Raw genomic sequence first — 25,345 nt, 5'->3', positions numbered from 1 at the left:
GTTCTCCTGAATTGGGCATATAATATGATTACATCTCACAAATTTTTCGGTTTGAACCCGTCCTGGGTTTCAAACTACAATAAACTTACAATAAACTAACTTTTTTTTTATATATTAGTCAAAATTAATTGTTGTATTGAGGTGGAAGAAAATAGACTTGTGAAATAGTGTGTATATATAAAGCACCTACTGGAAGAATTCCAGGTTCTCCTGATAGAGGAGAGATCTACAGAAGGTAGAAGGTAACCGGAAACTACATGTGACATATACTATTGGTATCGGTATCGGATTCGACCCGGAACTTGTTAATTATTGGTAATATTAATTATGTGGAAAACAAAAGGGTCTGGAATGGTGAAGATTTAAAGATCACCATTGTCCTATATTAATTATATACAAAGTTGAATTCTTTGATTCATCGTTTTTACGTCATGCCGGCTAACAAATTAGACTTCGTTATTTTAGTAGTATAGATAATTAATCCATTAGTTTGGACTTTTTTATTTACTGCCTCTATTTTTATCTATAAAGGTAAATATTGTAGTTAGATATTTTTCTTCCTGGATAATGCGATGAGTGTCAAAAATATACATGTTGTGATTGTGCTCTTTTCACTCATAGGTGAGTCATTTGAACTTTATTTCAGTAAGACAGCTTTCCTTTACAGCAGATTTAATTGACTATATATACATTATGTTTCATAGTGCATGCCGGAGTGTTGCATTTACATTTGACATTTGAAAAATATTGATTGTATCTTGATATATTTAGGTTTATACTCATAGGTTAACTTATCTCTCTCTTGTTGTTTCTGCTTGTATACATTGCTAAAAAATTACATTCGTTTGAGCTAGGATCTAGAATAGAAGACCAAAAATGTAAACTATATCTGATTTCAGGCTATTCATTAAAGGGGCGTTAACTACCAAGTTCATTTTCACCAAGTTGACACAAACTCTAAAAATCGACTTGTTAAAACTTAAACGCATATCAGAATCACTAAAGTTAAGTAGGATACGATAAACAATGCATCAAATTGTAAAAAATGTGTCAACATTTGGGAGTACATGCAATTTAATTTAAAATCGACATGACCTACGAGGAAAGTTTAGCGGACCCTACTTTACTTTAAATATATAAACATCTATAGTCTTGGGTGCATCATTTTTTTTATTATTTGTTGTTATTGGATATGAACTTGATTTCAGTAACTGCGAGTACTGTAACACAATGTGTGAAAGAACAATATTTACCAAGGTGTATTCAAATGTAACTTAATTGAAACAAGTACATGTATCCTGCAGACACTTGTCAATGTGCACGAATGTTATAGTACATATACCCTGCAGACAATTAATGACAATGTCCACGGCTTAATTAACATGTATCCTGCAGATATTAATTGCATTGACTGATGCTTGACCTAGTACATGTATTATTCAACAGCTAGACGACTTTATAAACCATACCGACAGTTATGGGCTATTGTTGAAAGCTGATTGATGACCCCTCTGAACTATATAAGATCCAGCTTTGGACTAGAACGGCAGATTCCGACAGGAGATCCCATCAAGTCTCCCACCTCGTGGGTAGGCTGGAACTAATGCATTTAATATCCGAATGTACTCCATCAGGACTGAACAGTTATACCGTGAGAATTCGCTTACACCAGAATTCTTCAGATCACGGCCAGTGTCACAGTGCAAAACAATTATTGAACTTTCGAACTAGTTATCTTTAGAAACTCTGTACATTACGTAATAAATTATAATTCTGTCTTAGACTTCTTTACCGTACTCTCATTTCTGTACTTTGTGGCTTTAGTGTTTTTGTTAGTTGTTTTTGTGCTAGGTATCGATCTGATGAGTTAAGCACTTTTCAACTGATTTTTATAGTTTGTACTTATGCTGTGGTGTTAAACCACTGTTCCAGATTAGGAGAAGTTTGGCCGCCCACACACGTTTAACGCCGCCATGTTCTTTATGTGCTTGTCCCAAATCAGGAGCCTGTAATTTAGTGGTTGTCGTGTGTTGCAGTATATCAAATTTGTAAACGGTTTATTGTTTTGTATATAAATCCGGCCGTTAATTTTTCACGTTTGAATTGTTAAATATTTGTCATTTCATGGCTTTTTATAGCTTGCTATGCAGTATGGCTTTGTTCATTGTTAAAGGTCGTACGGTGACCTATAGCTGCCAACCTCCTGAGTCATTTGGTATCTGGTGGAGTGTTGTCTCATTGACAATCATACCACATCTTCTTATTCTTATCCTTTATTGTAGGTATAGAAACTATAAATGTTCAAATACAGGCAACACCTTCAGATGGAATTCTTGGACAGACTAGTTTACAGTTGAGATGTTCTTATACAGCTGTGACAGGAGAATATGTCACAGGTGCAACTATTCAGGCAAAAATAAACGGACAGTTTAAAAATATAGCCACATTTTACACTCCATCAGTTCCACTCAATGCAAGCTTAACAACTGATGGGAATTATCTAACAAACAGAGTGACACTTACCAACCCAACAACTAATATGATAGATTCTGCTGTAATACAGTTTTCTCAGATAGCTTGTGCAGATGAGAATGAGTACATATGTCAAGTGGCATATGCAGGTTCAGATGGAAGTACTTCTGCAAGTTCTGGTGTTGCTAATATAAATGTTAAAGGTAAATAGTTAAAAATATATCATCTCTCAAATTCTACCAATTTAAACAGTTGCCGTTAATTAAATTACTTTAATTCTGATATAAACATGTAGGGTTTAAACTAACAGAGTTATTTATGCAGTGACAAAACTATACAATTTGTGTGTACGCAAGTGTATGTTTTTTTTGTGTTTTTTCTCTTTGAAGAGATTGATAAAGGTTTGATGGTGATTCAGTTTGTATCTAAAGATCCAAAAGAAAACAAAAAGTGTCCTTTCTACACACGTACGGTTGTCTTTGGTGCATGTTTTCTTTTATTATGCGAAACCATAATATAACCCTTATATGGAATTATAAATTCATAATTTCAGTTCTGCAGCTATTTACCCTTTTCACAAGATTTTCATGATTTTCATTGACCTTTTTACTCTTCCATTTATAATTGCATAACATATTTCATAAGGATATCCTCATTTTGATAGGCACAAAACATGTTCACCATGCAATTACATAGTGTTTAAACTGATGTTTCTTTCGCAATAAAATAGTTAAATAAAACACAAATCAATAACTGCACGCGCGTTACACGACGAAATTACAATAATGCTTAAAATAATAAGTGAGTAAATCTTATTCAAAGTCGGCATGCATATATGGACAATATAACACAATCAAATCATGAGCTCTGGTGAGCCTTTTAATCGACTATGTCTAGGTTAGTCTATGAAAAGGTATATACTATGAAATTTAGAGCGAGGGGCTTGCCCTGAGCTCTTAATTTCATAGTATATACCTTTTCATAGACTATCCAATTTAGCACATATTTACAAGTCGAGTTATCTTTTAATTGGTCTATTGATAGTTTGTTTTGGCTGACTACTTATATCACAGGTGTTTGTATAACGGGGCTCATTAACGATGTTTTGTAAATCTACTCACTGGTATCATGGTAAAATATGTGATTTCAAAAGGCCCTTGACTCCAGAATGAAAAGATGGTAGCTGCTGGTGTAAGTATGTTTATTGATAAAAAACGGTGTTTTACTATACATGTACTTCTTTACATGGTAAGATGACAAAATGAATTGACCAAAAGCAGGCAATAATTAAATTGCAGTGGAAGCTTTTCAATTTCACAGTAAAACTAAAGCTATAACAAATTTGAAACATATAGATAGTATGCAGTGACGGATCCAGGGGGAGGGAGGGGGAGGGTCCGGGGTTGGAAAACCCCCTTTTTTGGACGATCAATACTTTTGAATGGGGACATATGGTTGGAACCCCCTTTTTAAAAAGGGTTGGATTCGCCCCTGATATGTCCCAAATAGGTAGTCTAGTCATTAAAAAGCAACTACCAATAGATCAAAGATACTATGGTTTATGTTTTTTTGTTATTTCAAAGTAAAAAATTAAAGATTTATCAGAACATGTATATATATATATATAGGTGGCACATTCTCTTCAGACATTATCACGGTTTTTCAATTCATGACATCGTCCTGAATATGCATGAAATATTTGCCACTGGACATTAAGCAACCAATAATCAATCAATCAATCAATTCATGACGAAATAGATCAAGTTGCCTTAATTTCCCTTCACAAGATTTCATAGTACAGACTTTTTTGTGTACAAAGTAATTGCATGGATAATAAATTATCACAATTTTAAGATGGCTTTGTACTCTAATCAAGGTATAAAGAACCATATTTGTTACTCTTTATTTAAATGAAAGAAACTTGCAATCGTCAAAAACATTTTTTAGATCCAAAGATTTTAATTGCAGAATATTTAAAAATCAATGTGAAAACTAATTACAAACTATTCAATTTAATATTTAATGTAATTTTTTATACATATATATTCTCTGTAACTATGTAATTTGTAGTTAATGAGAAATAAAATTCATTCATTCAATTTGGAACACAGCTTTTTATTCAAAATAGCCAGTGGCAATTTTTGTTTTAATATCTTGATACCGATACAATGAAATCTTACCCTTGTGGTCATTCATGCATAGTTACTTAGTACACGGAAAAGGTATGTACTATGAAAATTAGAAGGCAAATTCAAGCAATTTGATTGGACGAGAAGTTGTAAGTATGTGCTAAAACGTATAAATCACACAGCTTAATAAAAATATATAAGTAAGTACGAACTAAAGGCTCAAGTTAGCCTGTATCGTTCATGTGAGTAAAAATATGAATATGAAGGAGTTGCTCACACAAATCTTGTACGCTCAATAGGACGAATGGACAAGTGTTAGCAATTTCTGGGGAACTTAATTTTGGGGCCGTAATAAAAATTCAGCGAAGGTCGTTGGTTTATAAGATCCATATGTACATCTATATATTAGTGCTTTTGTCAAGTGTGATGGCAATTTTTGGTTTGTGAACCGGATTTGTTTTCGCTTTATCGATTTATGACTATTGAACAGCTGTATACTCTGTTGACTTTATTTATGCAGATTTAGAAGTTTAGGTTTTCAAATTTTTAAAGAGTTTAATATTATGAACAAAAACTATACAAAGTGACTAAAAGATCGTTATTTGGACCAATAACTTTTACAAGGAGTCAAATGACAATTTTGGCAATGTTTAAAAAGTAGAAATCGTATTGTTGATCATCTTTGCATTTATTATAGCTTTAAAAATAAAAAAAACCCATTAAAGTTTAAAAAAAAAATGGCATTTAGAATGTATGACACCTGTAAAGAATGGAACAACAATATCATCCATGGTGCGATTACTACTATAAGGAGTCGATCAACAGTTTCGGCCATTTGACTAATTGCAGATCATGTCTGGCTGAAAATGTTTGCAGTTGAATGTTTTTCCATATCTAATTATAATTTTGATTTCAAAATAATAGTAAAAAATAACAACATTTGGTGAAAATCAGCATTGAGCAATGTACCAAAGCAGCACTAACAAACATACGAATGTGCATCTATAATAAAAGTTGTTTCCTTTTGTTTTTTTAGTAAAAGTTACTCCAGCCCCTCAAAACCATTTGTCGAGAGCACCATACTATAAGATAAGCCAATATGTTTCTGCTAAAGTAAAAAGAAAAAGAGTATACAAAAAATCTGTGGATCTCAAAATTTTGTTCGACAATTTGCACGTTTTATTTTTTAGATTTGTGTATCGTTTGTATAAGATAGAAAATAAACAAGTAATGATAATAAAAACAAAGAGAAGAAAAACTCAACGAAAAAATTAACACAAAAACATATTTACCAACACACATACATATACTCATACAATGTATATAGAAACAAATAAATAAATATACACACATGCACCCCCCATATACAGATATGGGTACATATATTAATATATATCTTAACTGTACGGAAAACTCTTCCAGTTAAGTGTCATTTGTTAGGTATAAAACTCACACTTTAACATGCATTGCTAGTCATATTCAAGAAAATAAAAAATAAATCGAGTTCGAAAGATAGTAGGAAGCATAATTTTCCTGTAAGTATTTTCTTTTGTGCTTTGTTAAAATAGAGTGCAAAGAAAGACAAATAACAAAATAAATTTAATAGTCGAAAGATGTAGTGACTGAGTATCACATAGCACCGAACAACGCCTGTATAATTATTACATTTTCAAAAATGTCAGCCTCTGATGTAATTACTTAACTTCAGTACTGACATGATTTATAACAAACTTTCTAAAATTGCCCGTTGATAAATTTTGAAATTAGAAAAAAATAGGTTTCAACTCCCTCAGGCAAAGTTGGCCTTAGATGGATTTAGCTATTTTTAGGTCCTTTTTGGTTTATAGCTCTTCAACGTTTTCAGTCCTTATACATCCTTGGCTTTCAACATATTCGGCTTTGATCGTTCCTGATGAAGGTAAATCCTGAAAAGCGCTTCGGACGCCTGAAATTTATAACGTGTTGTTTTCCTTTTTTTTTATAGAAACTTACATTTATTGTTTCATTTTTTAAAATTTGTATTGTTTTGTACACTTTGTTAGGCGTATAGAGATATACGTATGAGTACACATCAAAGTTGATCCGCAATTACAATAATGCATTATCTAAAAGTACATACACACCAGTGACCATGTATTTGTTATAGCTATTTACAGTCCAAATACGGATTATAAGATTAAAACATGCACTGCGTTTATTTGCGCGTCTACTTTTAAAAATAATTTGTTTACATCTATTCGTTATCAATTATATTTGTTACGTTTGGAGGACGTGTTTTTCAACAGACTGTCGGAATCCCAATGGGAACCAATTGTGCCCCTCTTCTTGCCGACTTGTTTCTTTATTATAATGAGGCTGACTTCATACAGTAACTTCTTAGGAAGAAAGATAAGAAGTTAGCAATATCCTTTAACTTTACGTTCCGCTATATAGATGATGTTCTCTCACTAAATAATACAAAATTCGGTGACTATGTTGAACGAATCTATCCTATCGAACTAAAGATAAAGGATACTACAGATACAGTTAAGTCTGCCTCATATCTTGACTTACATCTAGAAATTGACAATGAGGGTCGGTGGAATACAAAACTTTTCGACAAAAGAAATGATTATAGCTTCCCAATTGTGAACTTTCCATTTCTATGTAGCAACATTCCAGCAGCGCCTGCATACGGAGTATATATATCCCAATTGATACGATATTCCCGGGCTTGTATTTCCTATCATGATTTCCTTGATAGAGGATTGCTGCTCACAAGGAAGCTATTAAACCAAGAGTTCCAAATGGTGAAGTTGAAATCATCCCTTCGTAAATTTTACGGACGCCATCACGAGTTGGTTGACCGTTATAGAATAACCGTTTCACAGATGATATCGGATATGTTCCTAATGTCGTAACTACAATACCCTACCCTTTTCACGAATGTGACCTACCGAATTAGACTATTTACCGGATTTGTTATAACATAAGCAACACGACGGGTGCCACATGTGGAGCAGGATCTGCTTACCCTTCCGGAGCACCTAAGATCACCCCAGTTTCTGGTGGGGTTCGTGTTGCTTAGTCTTTAGTTTTCTATGTTGTGTCATCTGTACTATTATTTGTCTGTTTGTCTTTTTATTATTGGCCATGGCGTTGTCAGTTTGTTTTCGATCTGTGAGTTTGACTGTCCGTCTGGTATCTTTCGTCCCTCTTTTATAATAATTATATATGTATATGGTACTAGTTGTTTGACTCATTATTTCAAAAAAGCTGAAAATACCATACAGTTTCTAGTAAAAAGCATCTAAGTATGTTGTTGCATATAAAAGGTCTCTCTTTAACTGGATTATAATTCCATTTTAATAAATAAAAAGAGGACCGGTAAACAATATTTTTTCATAAGACAGAATGTTCAGGTATATAAAGTTATTCGAAATTGCAGAGCAAAGGACCAAAAAAAGGAAGAACTGATAGCTGTATGACTGCACTGAATAGAAGCGACATAAACTGCAATTACATTTTCCTCAGCACATGGAAGTTATACAATTCCTAAACAGACCAAAAGATGTCATATATTTTTGGCCTCATTTGGAAGGGAATTCCATACGTGTGCTGAGTAAATAAGACAACAGTAGTATACCGCTGTTCAATAGTCATAATTCGATTGAGCAAAAACAAATCCGGGTAACAAACTAAAATCGAGGGAAACACATCAACTATAAGAGGAAAACAACAGAACATCAGAAACACTGAACTACAACAAAAGCAAACGCCAACATACATAGAAACGGACTGTTTGATAACAACTGCCATATTCCTGACTTGGTACACGACATTTTAAGAAAAAATGGTGGGTTGAACCTGGTTTTATGGCTAGCCAAAACTCCCGCGTATATGGCAATTGTAAAAATATCGCTAAAATGGCAACACTATGTCACAGGAATACAATTCAAACAAACGCAAGAACACTCAACACAGAGAAATACATACATAAATAATAATATAGTACATTACAAGATGTAAACAGCAGAATAACCGCGGACACCTCCAATGAATTTATGACAGCACACCAGGACACCACAAAGAAATAAACTTTCTGAACTAGAAAATTCAAATATCGTATTTGGTTAATTTTATACCTATTGATTTCTTACCAAAATATAATTTTATTAATATGGTGATTCCACAGCATATATTAACTTGTCATTCATTATGTCAGAGAGAGAGAGAGAGAGAGAGAGAGAGAGAGAGAGAGAGAGAGAGAGAGAGAGAGAGAGAGAGAGAGGGAAAATAATCTCAATGATAGCAGAAACAACTGCCATTTCGTTGGCCGATTCGATCCACAAAAAATCATTCTTATAGAGGTAAAATCGATAATTAACTTATTTTGTTAACCTATAACATAAAATCAAACAGACCTAAAAAAATCCAATTGCACGTGGTCGCAATCTACAACACGAAATCAACACGACGGGTGCCACATGTGGAGCAGGATCTGCTTACCCTTCCGGAGCACCTGAGATCACCCCCAGTTTTTGGTGGGGTTCGTGTTCCTTAGTCTTTAGATTTCTATGTTGTGTCATCTGTACTATTATTTGTCTGTTTGTCTTTTTATTTTTGGCCATGGCGTTGTCAGTTTGTTTTCGATCTGTGAGTTTGACTGTCCCTCTGGTATCTTTCGTCCCTCTTTATGTTTTTGTTTATATCGGCTTATGTGACCGTCGGCAGTCTTCAGAGGTCATCTCGATGGTTAATTAGATGGCTTCTAGCCTAAAATACACACGAAATGTTGATTTATATCATTGAGTCCATGTATTGTTAATTGTTTATTTCAGACTTATTGTAATTTGGATATACGTTTAAAATGTCATAAATCAAATAAGATAATTTGATTTAAATCGGTGAACATGAATTTGACAGCTAATGCCCTTTTAAACATTTAATTTTGTTTGAAAATTTTTATGTGTTGTTGCCAATTTGGGTTTTACTTAAGAAACAATCCTGTCCTCCGTTTATTAGACTGAAATAACAAATAAGGTCGTTGAAGAAAATAAAATTTTAACTTTCGAAACAAATAATGCGATTTTTTTTTAATTGATTGCTACAATAACGGGACATTATGTGAGATGAATCTAATAATGCAAAACTTTTCAAAACATTTTTAAAACAAACTAGATTTAACACATTCGTGTGTAGGAAATCTTATCGATTCACTTCGAGATACTTTTACCTATAGATATTTGTTTTTCGTGTTACATGCACATGTATATATACCGTTTACTCTATCAAATTATTAAATGACAAACTATTCTTATTTTCTATTGAATAACAGCCACTTACTTTATAATGGGGTTGGGGAGTATAATATTCAATTCTGATTATCAGTTTAAAAAAAAATGTTTTTCCCAGACAAAAGATAGAAAACAATTATTCTGAATAGTTCGTTAAATTTGTTGAAAAAATAATCTGCTTTTCGGCAATAGAAATGTAAAAAAAAACCCAAACAATATATTCCCCCTTTCATGAACTAAGTAGATACTATATAAATAACACATAGCTGAATGGGTGATAGGGCAGATTGTTACCCCGAGAAAACATTGTCAACTGAGGCGAAGCCAAGGTTGACAATGTCTTTTCGAGGGGTAACAATCTGCTCTATCACCCTCTCAGATATGTGTTATTTAATTTATTATACTGAATGTTCTGTTATTACTGTCTATCAAATTTCAAATTTAAAGTAATAAACTATGTCGTCTTGTACATAACAATCATCCGTATTTATTAAAGCGCACACTTGATAAAGCGTCTTCGTGAAGGGTATTAGAGTTTTGCCAAGGGATAGAGTAAATTGTTTCCCTCGTATTAACCAATCAAAGTCTGGCATTTTGACATGAAATATAATAAAATAAATTACTTACAAAGTGACTTGTATTTTTCATACACCTTAACAATTCATGTGTGTTTTGCTTCATGCATTTACAGTAACTGAGCTATGATTTCTAAAGTTTATAGCTAGATTAAAATTAAGTGAGTTTTATTTCTCAATATAAATGAGCAGTAGGGCGTATTAAAACCTGAACGCATCAGAAAAGAATATCACACTTTAGGTTCGTCGGTAAAATATGATGCAAATCCTGCAAATCTTTGCAGAAAAATAATATTTTTTTACGGTTGTATAAGTCAGATAATGCATTATCTATAACGTAGTGTTCCACTTTTTAAAATATATTCTAAATATTCAAAACAGGTAATCCAAAACAACCAGACAGTGTTCCATCATATGTACCATCAGCTGGGATAGAAGAAGGAAACGATGTTGTATTTAAATGTACTGGAAATGTTGGTAAACCACAAGGCAGATTCAAATGGATGAGATACAGACGTAACACCAATGGTGATACTCTACAGGAAACACCATATGAATCAGAAACCACTACAGCTGTTCAGATGACAGGAACATGCACATTTAATGGTTCCAGTCAGCTGACACTTCATATGGAACAACTAGATACTAATGCGGTAGTTAGATGTCAGGTTATTTATCAAGATGTACCACAAGGGAGTTTATACAGACAGACTGATGGCATTAATGTATATTGTAAGTTGTTAGATTTTCGATGCAGGAGCAAAATTATACGTGTCAATAAATGAGTAGAATTATAGACTTCATAAATCTAAAATAATGAAACAAGAGGAAAGGTGTACATGTAGAAGGCTCGATTAAAATTTAAATGCTGTAATATGAAAAGACAAGTATAATGTGAATTCATTGTTCTAAATATTTCTGATGAGATAAAACTTCGGCAATCACTTAGGGGACGACCATTTGTATCCCCAGAATATCAAATGGTCGGCCCCTTAGGTAGACTACACAACTGAATGTTAGTCTTTGGGGGATAAATGCATAATTTGACATTGACAATTATACCACATATCCTAATACTAGTTTCTAAAAAGCTGTGTATTAATAATACCAGAACAAATAATCATGATAGTGAAGGTAACTGTGTTAAATAAACGTATTTACACTTTTGGTATTTAGCTATATTTTGACTCCGAATGACTTTAGATCTACTCCGAATCACCTTTTGACGTCAGGCAACAATCACTTTTTAATTGTGACGTCAAATGTTTTGAATTATGATGTCGAAGTTTACGGGAACCTGTGTGATTTTACGTAATGGCGGACAAATTTGCATACAAGTGTAAATACGTCTATTATATTGTGTACTCATCGATTTTACAATGATGTAGATGTTGACGCTTTGGTGATTCAACAACCCCTTCTTTCAGTTCACACAAATTGACATTTTCTTGTGTTTAATTGACAAAATTTAAACAAAAATAGATATAGCAACATGTAGGAAAAGACAATTTGGAAATATGGTAAAGTAAAGGATTGTAAATTGATAAATAATTTGAAGTTAAACGATATTGAGCTGCCTTTACTTACTGCACAGAGTGTGAGGAATGCACAAGTAATTACGGCTTTTTAAGAGTTATTATTAGAAATGTACAAGCAGCAAAGTATTTTTAACAGAAAGTGTTAGAAATGTGCAGCTTATTAAGTCTCCTGCCATCCCAACATTTACCGAGGAAGGAGGGCCCATAACTCGTTGACAAACAGTTCACGTATAACAATATTTCTATTTATCAATTTTCTTTCATTTTTTATAACAGATAGTGTAAGAAATGTACAAGTTACAAAGTCTCCTATCATTCCAACATTTACTGAAGGAGCAGGACTCATAATTCTAACGACTTGTACATCAGATGGAAATCCTGCCGTAACTAACACCGGTTATACGTGGTACAAAGAATTCAACACCAGTGTGCCAATATGGACTGGTCCTACATTTTTCATCACTAATGTTGTGGTTAATAAAACATATAACTACATATGTGTAGCACAGAACAGTTTTAATGGACAAACATTCAAAATGATCAACTCTATACACATTCAAATAGGTGAGTTTCAAAACACACACAGACATATTAATAATGCGGTAGTAAGCGAAACAGATAACTATATGTGTGGCACAGAACAGTTTTAAGTAATCAAAATCCAACATGAACAGCTCAATTACAATTAACATACAAATAGAAAGTTATACATATATACACAAACATCCACACCGTTCAATAATGTGGCGGTAAATGAAATAGATAACTATATGCGTATGGCAAAGTGTACAATGTTAATGGACAAACATTCAACATAAAAAACTTTACAAACATACAAAAAGGAACAAAATGTACTGCAAAAAATCAATCTTAAATTACCTTAAACAGTACTGGTTATAAGAAAGAATAAGACAAAAGTCAAATATAGTCCTCAAGTGAATCATAAAATATTCACAAAGTATGTTAGTATTAAATGATAGAGCCATAAAACATAAATAAAAAATTATTGGTAAAAAACTTTTTTCAAAAATAAGATTATCATTGTTGCAACTTAAATTTTTACTCATCTGAATGTTGCTCTTGGTCTCGAGCGTACTCGATGGATAATATTTCCTTACATATACGCACTGGAATAACATTCATGGTTACTGTAAACCAACTTAATTTCGCGAGCGATTTACTTTCGCGACGTTCGCGAGTAAAACAATAGCGCGAAAATAAATCGTCGCGAACATGTAAAAATTAGATCGTTCCTTATTCAACTACTTAAAGTTAATTTAAAAATCGCTAAATTAAATCGCCGCTAAAAGGGATAGAAATGGCATAACGCGAAATAATGTTTCCGCGAAAATAAGTTGGTTTACAGTATTGTGCTATGGTAAATTTTTTGTATTCTTGTCTTACGTTTTTGCTTATGTGCTTTGTCTATATGCCTTTTTGTTTTTCTTTGTTGACATATTTGTTTGCTTTTATAGTGATTCAGATTATAACACAATGTTGACAGCTGTACTCCTATTTTTTGACATTTTTACCTATCATGACTCTTTGTTTTGTTCACACATAATATAATGTCAATATAATGGAATTGTATGCGACTGTCATACAAGTGAGAGGTTAAGCTAGCTATAAAACCAGGTTTAATTCACCATTTTCTACATAAGAAAATGCCTGTAACAAGTCAGGAATATGACAATTGTTATCCATACGTTTGATGTGTTTGAGCTTTTAATTTTGCCATTTGATTAGGGACTTTTCAGTTGAATCTTCAACGGAGTTCGGTATTTGTGTTATTTTAACTTTTAACTAATAGTATTTTACACGCAGTTGAACGGCAAACGCCTGAATCTGACAGATAAAGGTCAATCTGTTGACAAAAAAGTACCCGTATCTAAAATGTTCACGACTATAAACAGCCCCACCTATATTTTTTTCTTCGTCGTCTTTGAGAACGATGTTCCGTTCTGTAGGAAATTAAAACATTAAATGAACTAAAACCTAGAATAGTAAGTGTAGAAAACAAATTAAGAGATATATTTTCTGGAACGGGGACCCGATTATTTCCCCCATTACTTCAATGCAATTTTATCCAAATTGAGGGGCAGATGGAAATCCTGCCGTAACTAACACCGGTTATACGTGGTACAAAGAATTCAACACCAGTGTGCTATTATGGACTGGTCCTACATTTGTCATCAATAATGTTGTGGTTAATAAAACAGATAACTACATATGTGTAGCACAGAACAGTTTTAATGGACAAACATTCAACATGATCAACTCTATGATATTTAAGTCAGCTTTGTTTTCTTTTGTATTTCAATTGCCTATGCATTTTAGAGCAGTTATTGTTAAATATGAATTTGGATTAAATTTGAAGTTTATTAAGTAAATTCTATGACATAATAACACTCTATTGTTTCAAAAAAAGCCTATTCAGACTCTTTTTACTGATCACCTTAACTAATCATTCATTATTGAATCAATAATTTATTTAAGAACTCAAGAGTTATTTGTAGTACTTTTGAATTCAAAGTTAAGAAAAAATTTCCAAAAAGCTTGTAATGACAGAAATAATGTGAATTGCATGATCTCATATTGCATTTCAGCTTTTTTTTTCAGTTTTGTTTGCGTTGATTATAATGTTTTAAATCCCTTTCTGGCTTTTTTGGATGTTCAGAATTTTTCTCTTAAATCAGAGCTAGCAGAACATCTTATATAGTTTCTAATCTCAAAGCAGGTATAATAAAAATGTTTAAATTCTGTCCGCTGCAAATAATTTTTTTCCCATTCAATATAAATGATCACAATTTTGAAGCATCGTATTGTCTACATTTTATTTTTTCCCATATTGTATTTCAGTGTGATGCAAAGTTATATTCTATTGTAACACGAGTTCTGCTGATGAACCCCTCTAGATTGGAACATATATAATTTTTTTGCATGAAATCGACGATATTTTTTCTGTTATATGGAATAATCCTCCCTTTCAAAAATCCTAGATCCGCTGAAAAGTTCTTGCTTTCCTCTGAATTTGCTATTGTTACATCAGGAAAAAAAGCTACAAATAACCATGACTGACGATCATTGATGTAACATAGCAAGAACCCATCTCTTTGCACATCATAGAAAAACAAAAATAGTTTGGTATTGTTTTGTATTGTTTAAAAATATCAAGAGAAACATTCCCATACAGAATCTCCGTCAATAAGTTATTTCTCCACTCTTAACAGGGAAATCTTAAATATGTATATTGATCGGCAAGCCTTGCATCTTGAAAATTAAAATGTCTAAAGGAGAGAACTATTGTTTCACACTTGATGCTGTGTTAGAATATATAATATCATATGAACAGCAATACAGGGTGAAAAAGAATCTATAAGTTCTTCAGTCTAAATAACTTTGTTAAATTTCATTACTGATGCAACGTTTTCAGTGCACCAGAGTAAAAACTTTCTAATTGAGATATTTTTTTAAAATATAGATTAATTTAATTGAAGTCTAAATTTTACAGTGAAATTAATATTAAAAAAAAATGTTCAAACAAGCTACATGTACAAGCACTGAATTAATTTTCATATGCTTTCTAAGAATATTGATACAAAAAAGTGAAACAATGACTTGTATCATTCCATCTATCAAAAGGGTGTTTAAAATAGAAATTTTGCAATTGATAAGTTCCAAGTTTCAGAGGAAAGTAAGATCAAGTAAGTTATCTATTATTTTCTTCTTTGAAAGTTTTCAATTTTTTGAAAAAAATGCCATATTCGACGCGTGTACGGAGTTATCTCCCTTTGATCTCCACTTCGCCACGAATAAGTTGACGCAAATGCGTGTCCGGTAAATTTGGGGTCGATTATAATTTAAATCTTACATAAAAGAAAGTTTTACTTCATATTCTATACCTCTCCATACGTTACCATACCTATTTAAGGAATAATTAGGGATTTTCCGTGGACCTACGCAAATTTTCAGAAAAAAAGATTTACTTCACTGTCAATTAAGAATACCTTAACAACAATTTTTAGTAATAAATATAAAGAATAATGAAGCTTATTCACTCAAGATTTGAACACTTTGAGTTTATTAATATACGAGTAAAAATTAGACGGTACGAGTAAAAAAACCACGAGGCATTTGTTAACTCTGATCTTTTGTCACGTGACCAAAGTCTTGACCTTAGAAGCCATTAAATCGTTTGCCGTCCAACTGCGCGGATAAAAGTCAATGAGTCCGAGCTATGAAATTGTTCAGCTCTTTCTGTTTACCGAAAGCGTTCATTTACGTCTGAATCGAGTTTCTGGAGTTACATTCACCATATTCATTTAAGCCTAAACATTTGAAAGCAACACATGAGAATACTCCTGAACTGGTCGTTTACAAATTTGGTAACATATTAGAAACGTACACTGTGTGAAATGCTATTAGATAAAATAAATGATATTTAAGTGAGCACATGTTTTGAATTTGTTGTCTCATTCGCAATCACACAACATCTCCTTTAACAACTATTACTGTCTTTGTTGGGACAGGTAAATAAAGAATCTGGTTTGATTGAATATGATTGTGAGTGTACAAAGAGAAGTGAAAGGTACCAAAGAGACATTCAAACAAATAAGTCGAAAATAATCTGACAACTCATGTACAAATTTCATCTAACCTGGGACAGTGATATAACGTTTCAAATTGCACAAAAAGTTTTAGAAATCAGTTGAAAAGGGCTTGACACCAAATGAGAAGTAAGTGAGAAAACCATTTAACAAAATGAGAGACACAAAGTTACTAAAAACTAGTCAAAATCCCGATTTCCACAATTGAATAGCTTGAATGATCCCAGTATGTTATTGCAATAGAAATCACTTTGCTACACAGTGTCTACCAGATTTGCTTTTGTTTCGTGGAACCCATTTCTCGTTTTATCAGTTAAATCCCCATTTTTGTTGGAAGGGCTCGTATGTTTTCGCATAAGATTTTGTGCTTTTTTGAGCTGTAAAATTTTTATGTTTGTTTTGCTACGGTCTTGACCAACCCTTATAATAAAAATTATGTTTCATTTCAAACGAAAAAACACTTTACAAATTGTGTGCGTCCGAGCGCTTTTCTGGATTTATCTTCATCTGGAACATTCAAAAGCAATTACACATATGGTCATACGGTAGTAAAAAATAACTGCATAATATACATGTACTGGTTATTTACACGTTTGAAAATATATCAGAGAAATTAACTAATATGCTATAACATTGTACATTACCAGCTTATTGTATTGTTTATAAAGATTAATTTTAACAAGAGTAACAAGACCGGTATAACATGATAAGCAGGAATTGCTGACCTTCCCAGAGTTCACGGACAAGGTTTGATTGGATTTTGTATTGTTCATTTTTAAATTAAAGTTTTATTTGTATTTAAATAATATTTTTTCGGAAAATTTTATTCCTATTAATTTTAAAGTTGAATCGACATGTACACATCAAGCATATACACTTTAAGACATTTTTGTTCAGGCATATTGTAAATATATAATAATATATACTGTAAATTCAGAAATTATTGCGTGCATTTATTATTGCGATTTTTGAGAAATAAAAAATAATACGAGATTAATTAATGCGATTTCAGGAAAATGTATTTTTATGTATTTGATATCAGAATGCGAGTTTTTATTTTTGCGATACTCACCCAGTCGCATTATTCGCATTAATAAAAACCTCGCAATAATTTCAGAATTTGCAGTAAATAACACATAGCTGAGAGGGTGATAGAGCAGATTGTTACCCCGAGAAGACATTGTCAGCTGAGGCGAAGTCAAGATTGACGATGTCTTTTCGATGGGTAACAATCTGCTCTATCACTCCTTCAGATATGTGTTATTTAATTTATTCTACTGTATTTTCTGTTATTACTGTCTATTAAATTTCAAATTCAAAGTAATAAACTATGTTATCTTGTACATAACAATCATCCGTATAATAAAGCGCACACTTGAGCAATCGTCTCCGTGAAGGGTAATAGAGTATTTGCCATGGGATTGAGTAAATTGTCTCCATCGTATTTACCAATCAAAATCTGGAATTTTGACATGAAGTATAATAAAGTAAAATAAAGTAAGACAAATGATCCAAATACACAAATATTCGACCATAAAGTGCACACTTCTAACGTTACTGTGAGTTGTAAGCCTAGCTGCGTGTTGAATAACCCACTCTGACTTTGAGATAAAGGTCAGCAGTATCTACTGTTGCCTTTATTTATTCACCAAAGAAACAGTGCATGGGGTTAAGTCAAGTGCGTGTAAGAATGTTGTGACATGAATGTAAATAGCATTCCTTTTTTACGTGGTAATGTACAGGTAAAGATTCATATCGAATTATTACACATAATGATATTATATTTTTGTTTTACAAATTTACTTTTTACTACAATTATAAAGATTTCATCATTCATTTAATTTTCTTAACAGACTTTACCACTACAACTTATTCCACGACTATAACAAAAACAGAGATAGTTTTTACCACACCAAATACATCCAGTACAAAGAGAGATCAAGGTACTCATTAAATGATTTCATTTCATCTAAGAGCTAATTGGGCGGACACCTATCAGTAATCATCAATTACATTTAGCTTAGAATATATATGAAAATGGTATATATACTAGTAGATGACTGTTAAAATATCGTCAGTCAAGGAATAATAAGTAACATTGAAAAGGGAACACCTGGAAATGTGAACAGCAGAGTGAGACTAAATGCGACACCATGATAGGAATTTACTGTTATGCATGCATTATTCGTCATCACAATCCAAATCTTAAAATGATCAACAAGACAAGATAAAAAAAAAAGAATCAACATAGCTTAAATCATTAGTCAACCCTTTTTGCAGTTATTGCCCTTTATTGAAGATTTGTTCCAATTTTTGTAGGTTTCCCTTTTATTTGGAAAACTACAAAATAATGATAGTTGGTTTAATTGGCAGCAAGAAAAGATCTGCAAATTTTTCATCATAGCTAAACTTGTCAATTAACTTGCTATGTTGGCCTTAGGCGAAGCCGAAGGCCAATACAGCTGGCCGAGGACCAATAACAAGGCCAATACAGAAATAATCACGTAATGAAATCTTTATTAATTAGCTATCAGTGTTTATGATGAGTATATAAAACAGTGTCTTCCAAACCACAGTTTGTGTTTATCGTGACTTTCGATCTAAATACTAGAGACGTTCCGAAATCATGTATTGGCCGGATCATAACTCGGCCAATACGAAAAAAAATCAATATTGGCCGAGTTATTCTGAATTGGCCGAGTTGACACTTTTGTATAGCATAGGCAGTTTTCATCATATTCAGTCCAATAACAGAGTAGTTAATTAATAATCTAGTTTATTGATAGTGTATCGCTTATTTATAAATCTAATCCTCAATATTTTTGTAGAAGGTTCAACTATGGTGATTCCAATATTAGTTGCTTTGGTAGTAGTATTAAGTGTTCTGCAACTTGGAGAAATAATTAGTTTATTTATATTACATAAAAAAGGTAAAATATAATATCTCTAGCTTACCATTTGTGTTTCTTTTTTGAAGTGTTGGTTGTTGTCTGATTTAGAAAACAGCTTTAACTGAATCCTGTCTAAAAGACAACCCTATATGTAACTATAACAATAAAGTATTCATTTTCCAATATGACTTTCTAAATAATTTTAACGTCTCTTCTAAAAGTATATCATTTTAACGCTTGTGTTTTCTTTCTTTCCTATATGAGTTTTATTCCAGTGATTGAAAGAACAAACAGACAAAAAAAACTATAGAGTATATCGGGCAACCGTTACATTTTTAAAACACCAATGCAAATGAATCTATGAATACTCATGCTACATTGATCTTCAAAGTATTTTAATTAACATCTAAAAATATACCATTTCTAAGTAGCAACAGTCTAACAGCACCTGCATGTGGAATATAAATCTACCAGTTGATACGATAATCCAACGATTGGGTTTCCTTTAACGATTTTCTTGATAGAGGGTTGCTGTTTACATGGAAGATTTATTTGTACTTACACGAGCAATTCGACGGTTGGCACATTTGGAGCAGGATCTAGTTTTGATCACACAAGTTTAGATTAGGTTCGTGCTGCTCATCTTTGGTTGTCTATGTTATGTTTTCGTGTTTTGCCATGGTGTTGTCAGTTTGTCTTCGACTTATGAACTTTCCTAAATTTTAGAACAGCATTTTTAATCAGATAATATCCGTATGTTCATGCCAGTAACACAGTACATAAAGACCAACACCAGAGGTATCAATTAACTAGCAGTAAAACATTAAATGTACCAATGTTATTCGTTTTGTATGAAATATGGCATTTTTATTGGTAATAATGGCATAATTTGCATTTTTTTTAACATTCAGGGATTGTAAAATTCAAGACGGGAAAGGATATTCAGTAAGTTATTAATTACATTAATTCTCACTTCCATAAAGTCATATTTGCGTGAGACTTCAAGTTTATTTCAATAAATCTTTAAAAAAAATCGTCGATTCAATTTCTTTTTAAAAGTAAAAACAAAAATGGTGCAGATTATACAATATGATAAAAACGGGGGAAAATGTCGATTATGGTCATATTTGTGTAATTGGACATTTTCTTAAAAGAATAGGCGAAACACCTTTACAAAAACTCAAAGCTCTTTATCGATGATCATTCAAGTTTGTCGAATACACTAATTTCACAATTAAAGTATAAACTCATACAAAAAAATATAGATGTATCAACAGCGGTTTATCACCCAGATAAAAAACGCATCATTTGTGTAGTACAAAACCCCTGACAAGCATTTTACAATTCATTAATTGTCTTTGCTCATTGTTGTATCATAACAACTTTTGGAGATATATTTATGTGATGCCTTGGTAAAAAAAAAATGAAAACACTTTATAAATTTCATGTATCCGAAGCTCTTTTCTGAATTTACCTTCAATAGGAACGCTCAAAGCCGAATATTTGAGGGCCAAGAATGTAGAAGAACCGAATATGTTGGAGAGCTGTATGACCAAAAAGGCCTAAAACTAATGTGCTAGCCTGGTGTAGATAACGTCAGTTCAATCGAAATCGATTTGAAATTATTGTTTGCTGTTTACATTTAGCAGTAGATGTCCGTACAAACCCTTGCTGGATCGAAAAAAAAATAATGTGTCAGTGTTGGAAGTCATGTCTTCCTACATATTTACGATCCAGTTCAGTTTGTCGGTTTGTTACAAAATGTCAGGAGATACAAAGGGCAAATCAAAAATCGAATCCAAAGAAAGACAGAAAATACCATGGTAAAATAAACTGTTGGCAGTACAATGACCTATAAATGGTGGCATCTTTAATGCTTGGTTATTAATAGATAGTACGTTGTCTTAATGACAATAATAAACACATCCCCTTATCGTCCTATAGATGGATAATGTCGAATTTGGATTGTTTTGGTGTTTGGTTTCTTCAACTTTGAAACAAATTTTGACCTTCCAACTGTTTCGATCTTCACAGAACGGACATCTGGTGTACCAAATTATTATATAAGTCTGGTATCAATTAACAAATTAAAACAATGTTAATCGTTTTTTTCAGTAAATGTATGATTTTTGGTGAACCAAATCAATCAACGAAATGGTTTTTCACTTTTAATTGTTGACATTCTTTTCTTTTTATTACTTGAACATGCTAAGCACATACGTTACCCCTCTCGAGCTGATGTTCGAACTTAAGGTTGCATGAATATGGTCTCAAATTATCTGTTGATTTATTGATTGATTGGTTAATTTGTGTTTAACGCCACATTTTCATCACTGTTGGCTATCTAGTGGCGGCCAGATTTTATTGATGGAGGAAGCCGGTGTGTCCGGAGAGAACCACCAATCTTTGTTAGGAAAAATGACAATCTGATTCAATTTAGATTGGAGTCAAACGCACCTTCCACGTGCCGGACTTCAACTTACAGCCTCGATGTTGACAGGCTAGTGATACAGTAATTGAATTACTTTAACAAATCGGCTGCAGAGCCCCCTGTCTCTAACGATATTGCATTATTGACTTGCAAGCCCAAACTACATCGGTGATGATTTTTAGCTTTCTTTTACAGAACTGAACCAAATTGTTTGCTTAGAGCATAAATATTATTTTCATATTCCGCTTTTATAATGTTTGCAACAACAAAAGAAAATTTGAATTTACTTGGCAAAATCGTAGCTATTGCCAATTTTACCATAATTAAGGACTGACATCAATATTAAACGAATAAGAGGATGCCAACGATTTAATAACAAATCATACGTAAATAAGAACCCATAAAACCACGACTAAGTAAAAAAATAAGAAAAGACAAATTTAATTTATAGCACAGAAACTAAACATGCTCCCCATCAGAATGTGCTCCGGAAATGAACGCAATTCACATATACATTTCTTACATTTGTTTTAGGATTTATGAAGATGTCAATAGAAGAAGTACAGAGAAACACGTTTATAGTTCAATGAACAGAGCTGCAGAGAGCGAGAATAGTGAATATAATGAAATTCACTGACGTCTTTATCTACCGTCGAGATACATATGAAAGGTTGTGTAACAAATGGAAGGGGATAAACTGTTTTTAATGTTGTAACATAAGAAACAGTATATCACAAAATCATACATAAAACTCATTCAGATATGTCGCTATGATTGAAGATGAGCTAGACACAATAAGAATGAAATGTTTTTGACGTTGCATCAAAATCATAACATAAGCTGTTGATCGACCAAATGCAGATGGCTACTGATCGACCAAATGCAGATGGAAGAACATTTATACAAACTTAAGAACCATATAAAAACCCTTAACATTTGTTACAAAAAGGTCATTCAAATTGTAAGCATAATTCCATGTCCCACTTAAAAAACATCAAAAAAAAATCTGATTAAAAGTATTTACTTAAAATTCTTTTATCACAAGAGGGTTAACTACAACTACTACTACTACTACATTAAGTAATCTACTGCTCAATTTCATATGGGTTCTCTCCACTTTAGTTACCAATGAAAAGAATCCAAGATTGTAAATCACTTGCATGAGATTTTGTAAATCTCAATTATAGTTAAATTACCCTTCATGTTATATTTCTAAATGAAAATATATAAGACGGTATTGCATGTACGTTACGATTCTTAATGTACAATGTTTGTCGAAAAGTGTTGCTGTAATCAATTAAGGCATTGATTTTGCTTGATTGATTGTTTTGGTGTTTAACGCCACTTTCTACACTATTGTGTTATTTCGTGGCGGTCAGTTTTTATTGGTGGAGGAAGCCGGTGTCCCCAGAGAAAACCACCGACCTTTGGTAGGAAAACTGACAATCATACTCAATTAAGATTGGAGTCGAGTGCTCCTGGCCCGTGCGGGATTCGAACTCACAACCTCAGTGTTGACTTGTGGCGTATATCTAAATGATATAATTATATAATATTAATAATATGCAGGGTTTTTTTTGTTAAAAGGACATGTGCATGTAGCTTTTAATTTTCGTTTTTGTGATCAAAATTGCAATGTTTGTAATTATCGTGTATAGATGACGTGGGATGATGCAGAAACAATGTGGAAGTTTCCATATATATGTTACAATGCAAATTGGAATTAAGTAGAATCCAGAATCCTCCTATTACTAGACGTTGCATTACTAAATTTTTCTCTATCATTCGTGTTATTTCTTTGTATCAGCTTTTAAAAATGAGAATAACGCTTTATAAATTAGTTGCGTGAAAAGTGCCTCTCTGGATCTACCTTCAACGGGAGCGATCATACCAAAAAGATGAGAGCCAAGGGTGCATAACTACTTAAACACGTATAGACCTCTGTGGCTTCAAAGAATAAGCAAATCAATCTTAGGTCAACTTTGCCCCAGGATGTTGGAATTTAAAACAAAAATAATTTTCAATTCGAAAAAAGGCAATTTCGTCGACTCATTTTCTTAAAATGACCGGTAAATATTGGATACTACTTCAAGAAGAAGTCTACAGATTTTATAATGTGTATTTCCCATTTATGTTCACATCCGTCTCCACTGATATTTGTAAGGAGAAACAAATGGACGTAGTACATTTGCTGTTGGAATATCAAGAATGGGTTAATTGAAGTCAATCATGGCGATTTTCTTTAGTCCCATGGGAGTATGATTTAAACTTTAACTTGAATATTGCTAAACTAATTGATCTAAACCACAGACTTTCAACATGATATTGACCAGACTTAACAGATGCAAATACCTAATATAGTTTTATAATAAATGAATGATTCCAGCTAGATATATATTTATATTTGTGGCAATACAACTCAGAATGAGTAACGTGACACTGGTGTGGTCGGTCTTTGATTAAAACAAAATTTGAAAAAAGATAAAAAGGGTGAAATGAAAATCATAAGTCGAATATTGACGGACAGCAACGTGTCAAACAGAAAATTATAAGAAACTAGAGGCCCCAAGGAGCATATGTCACTCACCTGGATCTATGTGCATCTCAACAACGGCCACATTTTAAAATCGTAGACTAGAATCGCTTTTTGTTGTTATATTGTTGAAAGTTTTTCTGTGTTCCAATTTTTCTTTATACACTATTGTTTTTTGCCAAAACATTTTTACTTGTAGTGTGAACGCAGTGGTTCAGATTAGACCGATAGAGACGGTATGATGAAAGATAATGTAAACGCTTACGATTCAAATTAAGATCGATTAAAAAAATGCTAGTGTGAACTAGGTCAAGGTTACGTTCCTCTTAACGTTTTGGTATCTATCCCCAGGCTTGTCAAACGTGTTCTGGAGGGATATATTGTTTCGTCCGTTGATGGTAAATTCATTCTTTCATTAGTTCATAACGCAGAAGTTAGGTGTTAAAATCAAAATCAAAAGTACAACAAATCTTCTATTGTCAGTTGTTGCATCGTGTTCTCTTCGTTTGTTTTCTAGATCTCCTCGCTTTACGAGTTGTGGACGAGTTAAATCGTTTTGTGTGTTTGTATTTTTGTCACGGTGATGTTTTACGTTAATTCCAGATCTAAGTAAGTACAAATCACAGACAAATTATTCTTTACCATTGGATACATCAAGTGTGCTGACGAAGGTTCACAAATAATTAAGATTACCTTGACATTAATATAATGCAAAACAATTGTTTTTGGTAAAGTCATATGAAACTTCAAATTTAAAACAAAAGTTGAATATGTTTTATATACTTGCATGCCTTTTTTATTTAAAAGAAATGAACAGGAACTTTTCTTTTGAAAGAAAATCCTTAACATTATCAAAATGTTCACAATGTACTGAAATTGAATTATTGACTTCC

General features: G+C 32.5%; 1 protein-coding gene across 2 annotated transcripts; it reads left to right on the top strand.

The window, feature by feature from the left end:
- The first annotated feature begins 539 nt into the window (after window positions 1–539).
- LOC127700198 (uncharacterized) lies at window positions 540–24,322 on the top strand. 2 transcript variants are annotated; one of them, XM_052203606.1, is made up of 8 exons: window positions 540–621; window positions 2,283–2,675; window positions 10,834–11,184; window positions 12,267–12,554; window positions 18,451–18,540; window positions 19,426–19,527; window positions 20,400–20,433; window positions 22,454–24,322. In XM_052203606.1, the coding sequence occupies exons 1-8, from the start codon at window positions 573–575 to the stop codon at window positions 22,554–22,556; spliced, it is 1,410 nt and encodes a 469-aa protein (XP_052059566.1). In that variant the 5' UTR covers window positions 540–572; the 3' UTR covers window positions 22,557–24,322. The 2 variants fall into 2 exon arrangements, with proteins under 2 accessions (XP_052059566.1, XP_052059567.1); XM_052203607.1 differs by lacking the exon at window positions 19,426–19,527.
- Window positions 24,323–25,345: the final 1,023 nt, after the last annotated feature.

Source organism: Mytilus californianus, unplaced genomic scaffold, assembly GCF_021869535.1.
Source record: "Mytilus californianus isolate M0D057914Y unplaced genomic scaffold, xbMytCali1.0.p SCAF_5, whole genome shotgun sequence".
In the NCBI taxonomy this organism is placed as follows: domain Eukaryota; kingdom Metazoa; phylum Mollusca; class Bivalvia; order Mytilida; family Mytilidae; genus Mytilus; species Mytilus californianus.
The sequence above is the reverse complement of the archived record's forward strand: the minus strand, read 5'-3'. Positions and strand labels throughout refer to the sequence as shown.

What these genes read in the sequence shown, in the direction of transcription:
- LOC127700198 (XM_052203606.1), top strand. Translation starts at nt 573, where the DNA reads ATGAGTGTCAAAAATATACATGTTGTGATTGTGCTCTTTTCACTCATA. An exon ending in CTCTATACACATTCAAATAG is followed by an intron (nt 12,555 to 18,450) that starts GTGAGTTTCAAA and finishes TTTTCTTAACAG; the next exon opens with ACTTTACCACTACAACTTAT. An exon ending in ATTTATATTACATAAAAAAG is followed by an intron (nt 19,528 to 20,399) that starts GTAAAATATAAT and finishes TTTAACATTCAG; the next exon opens with GGATTGTAAAATTCAAGACG.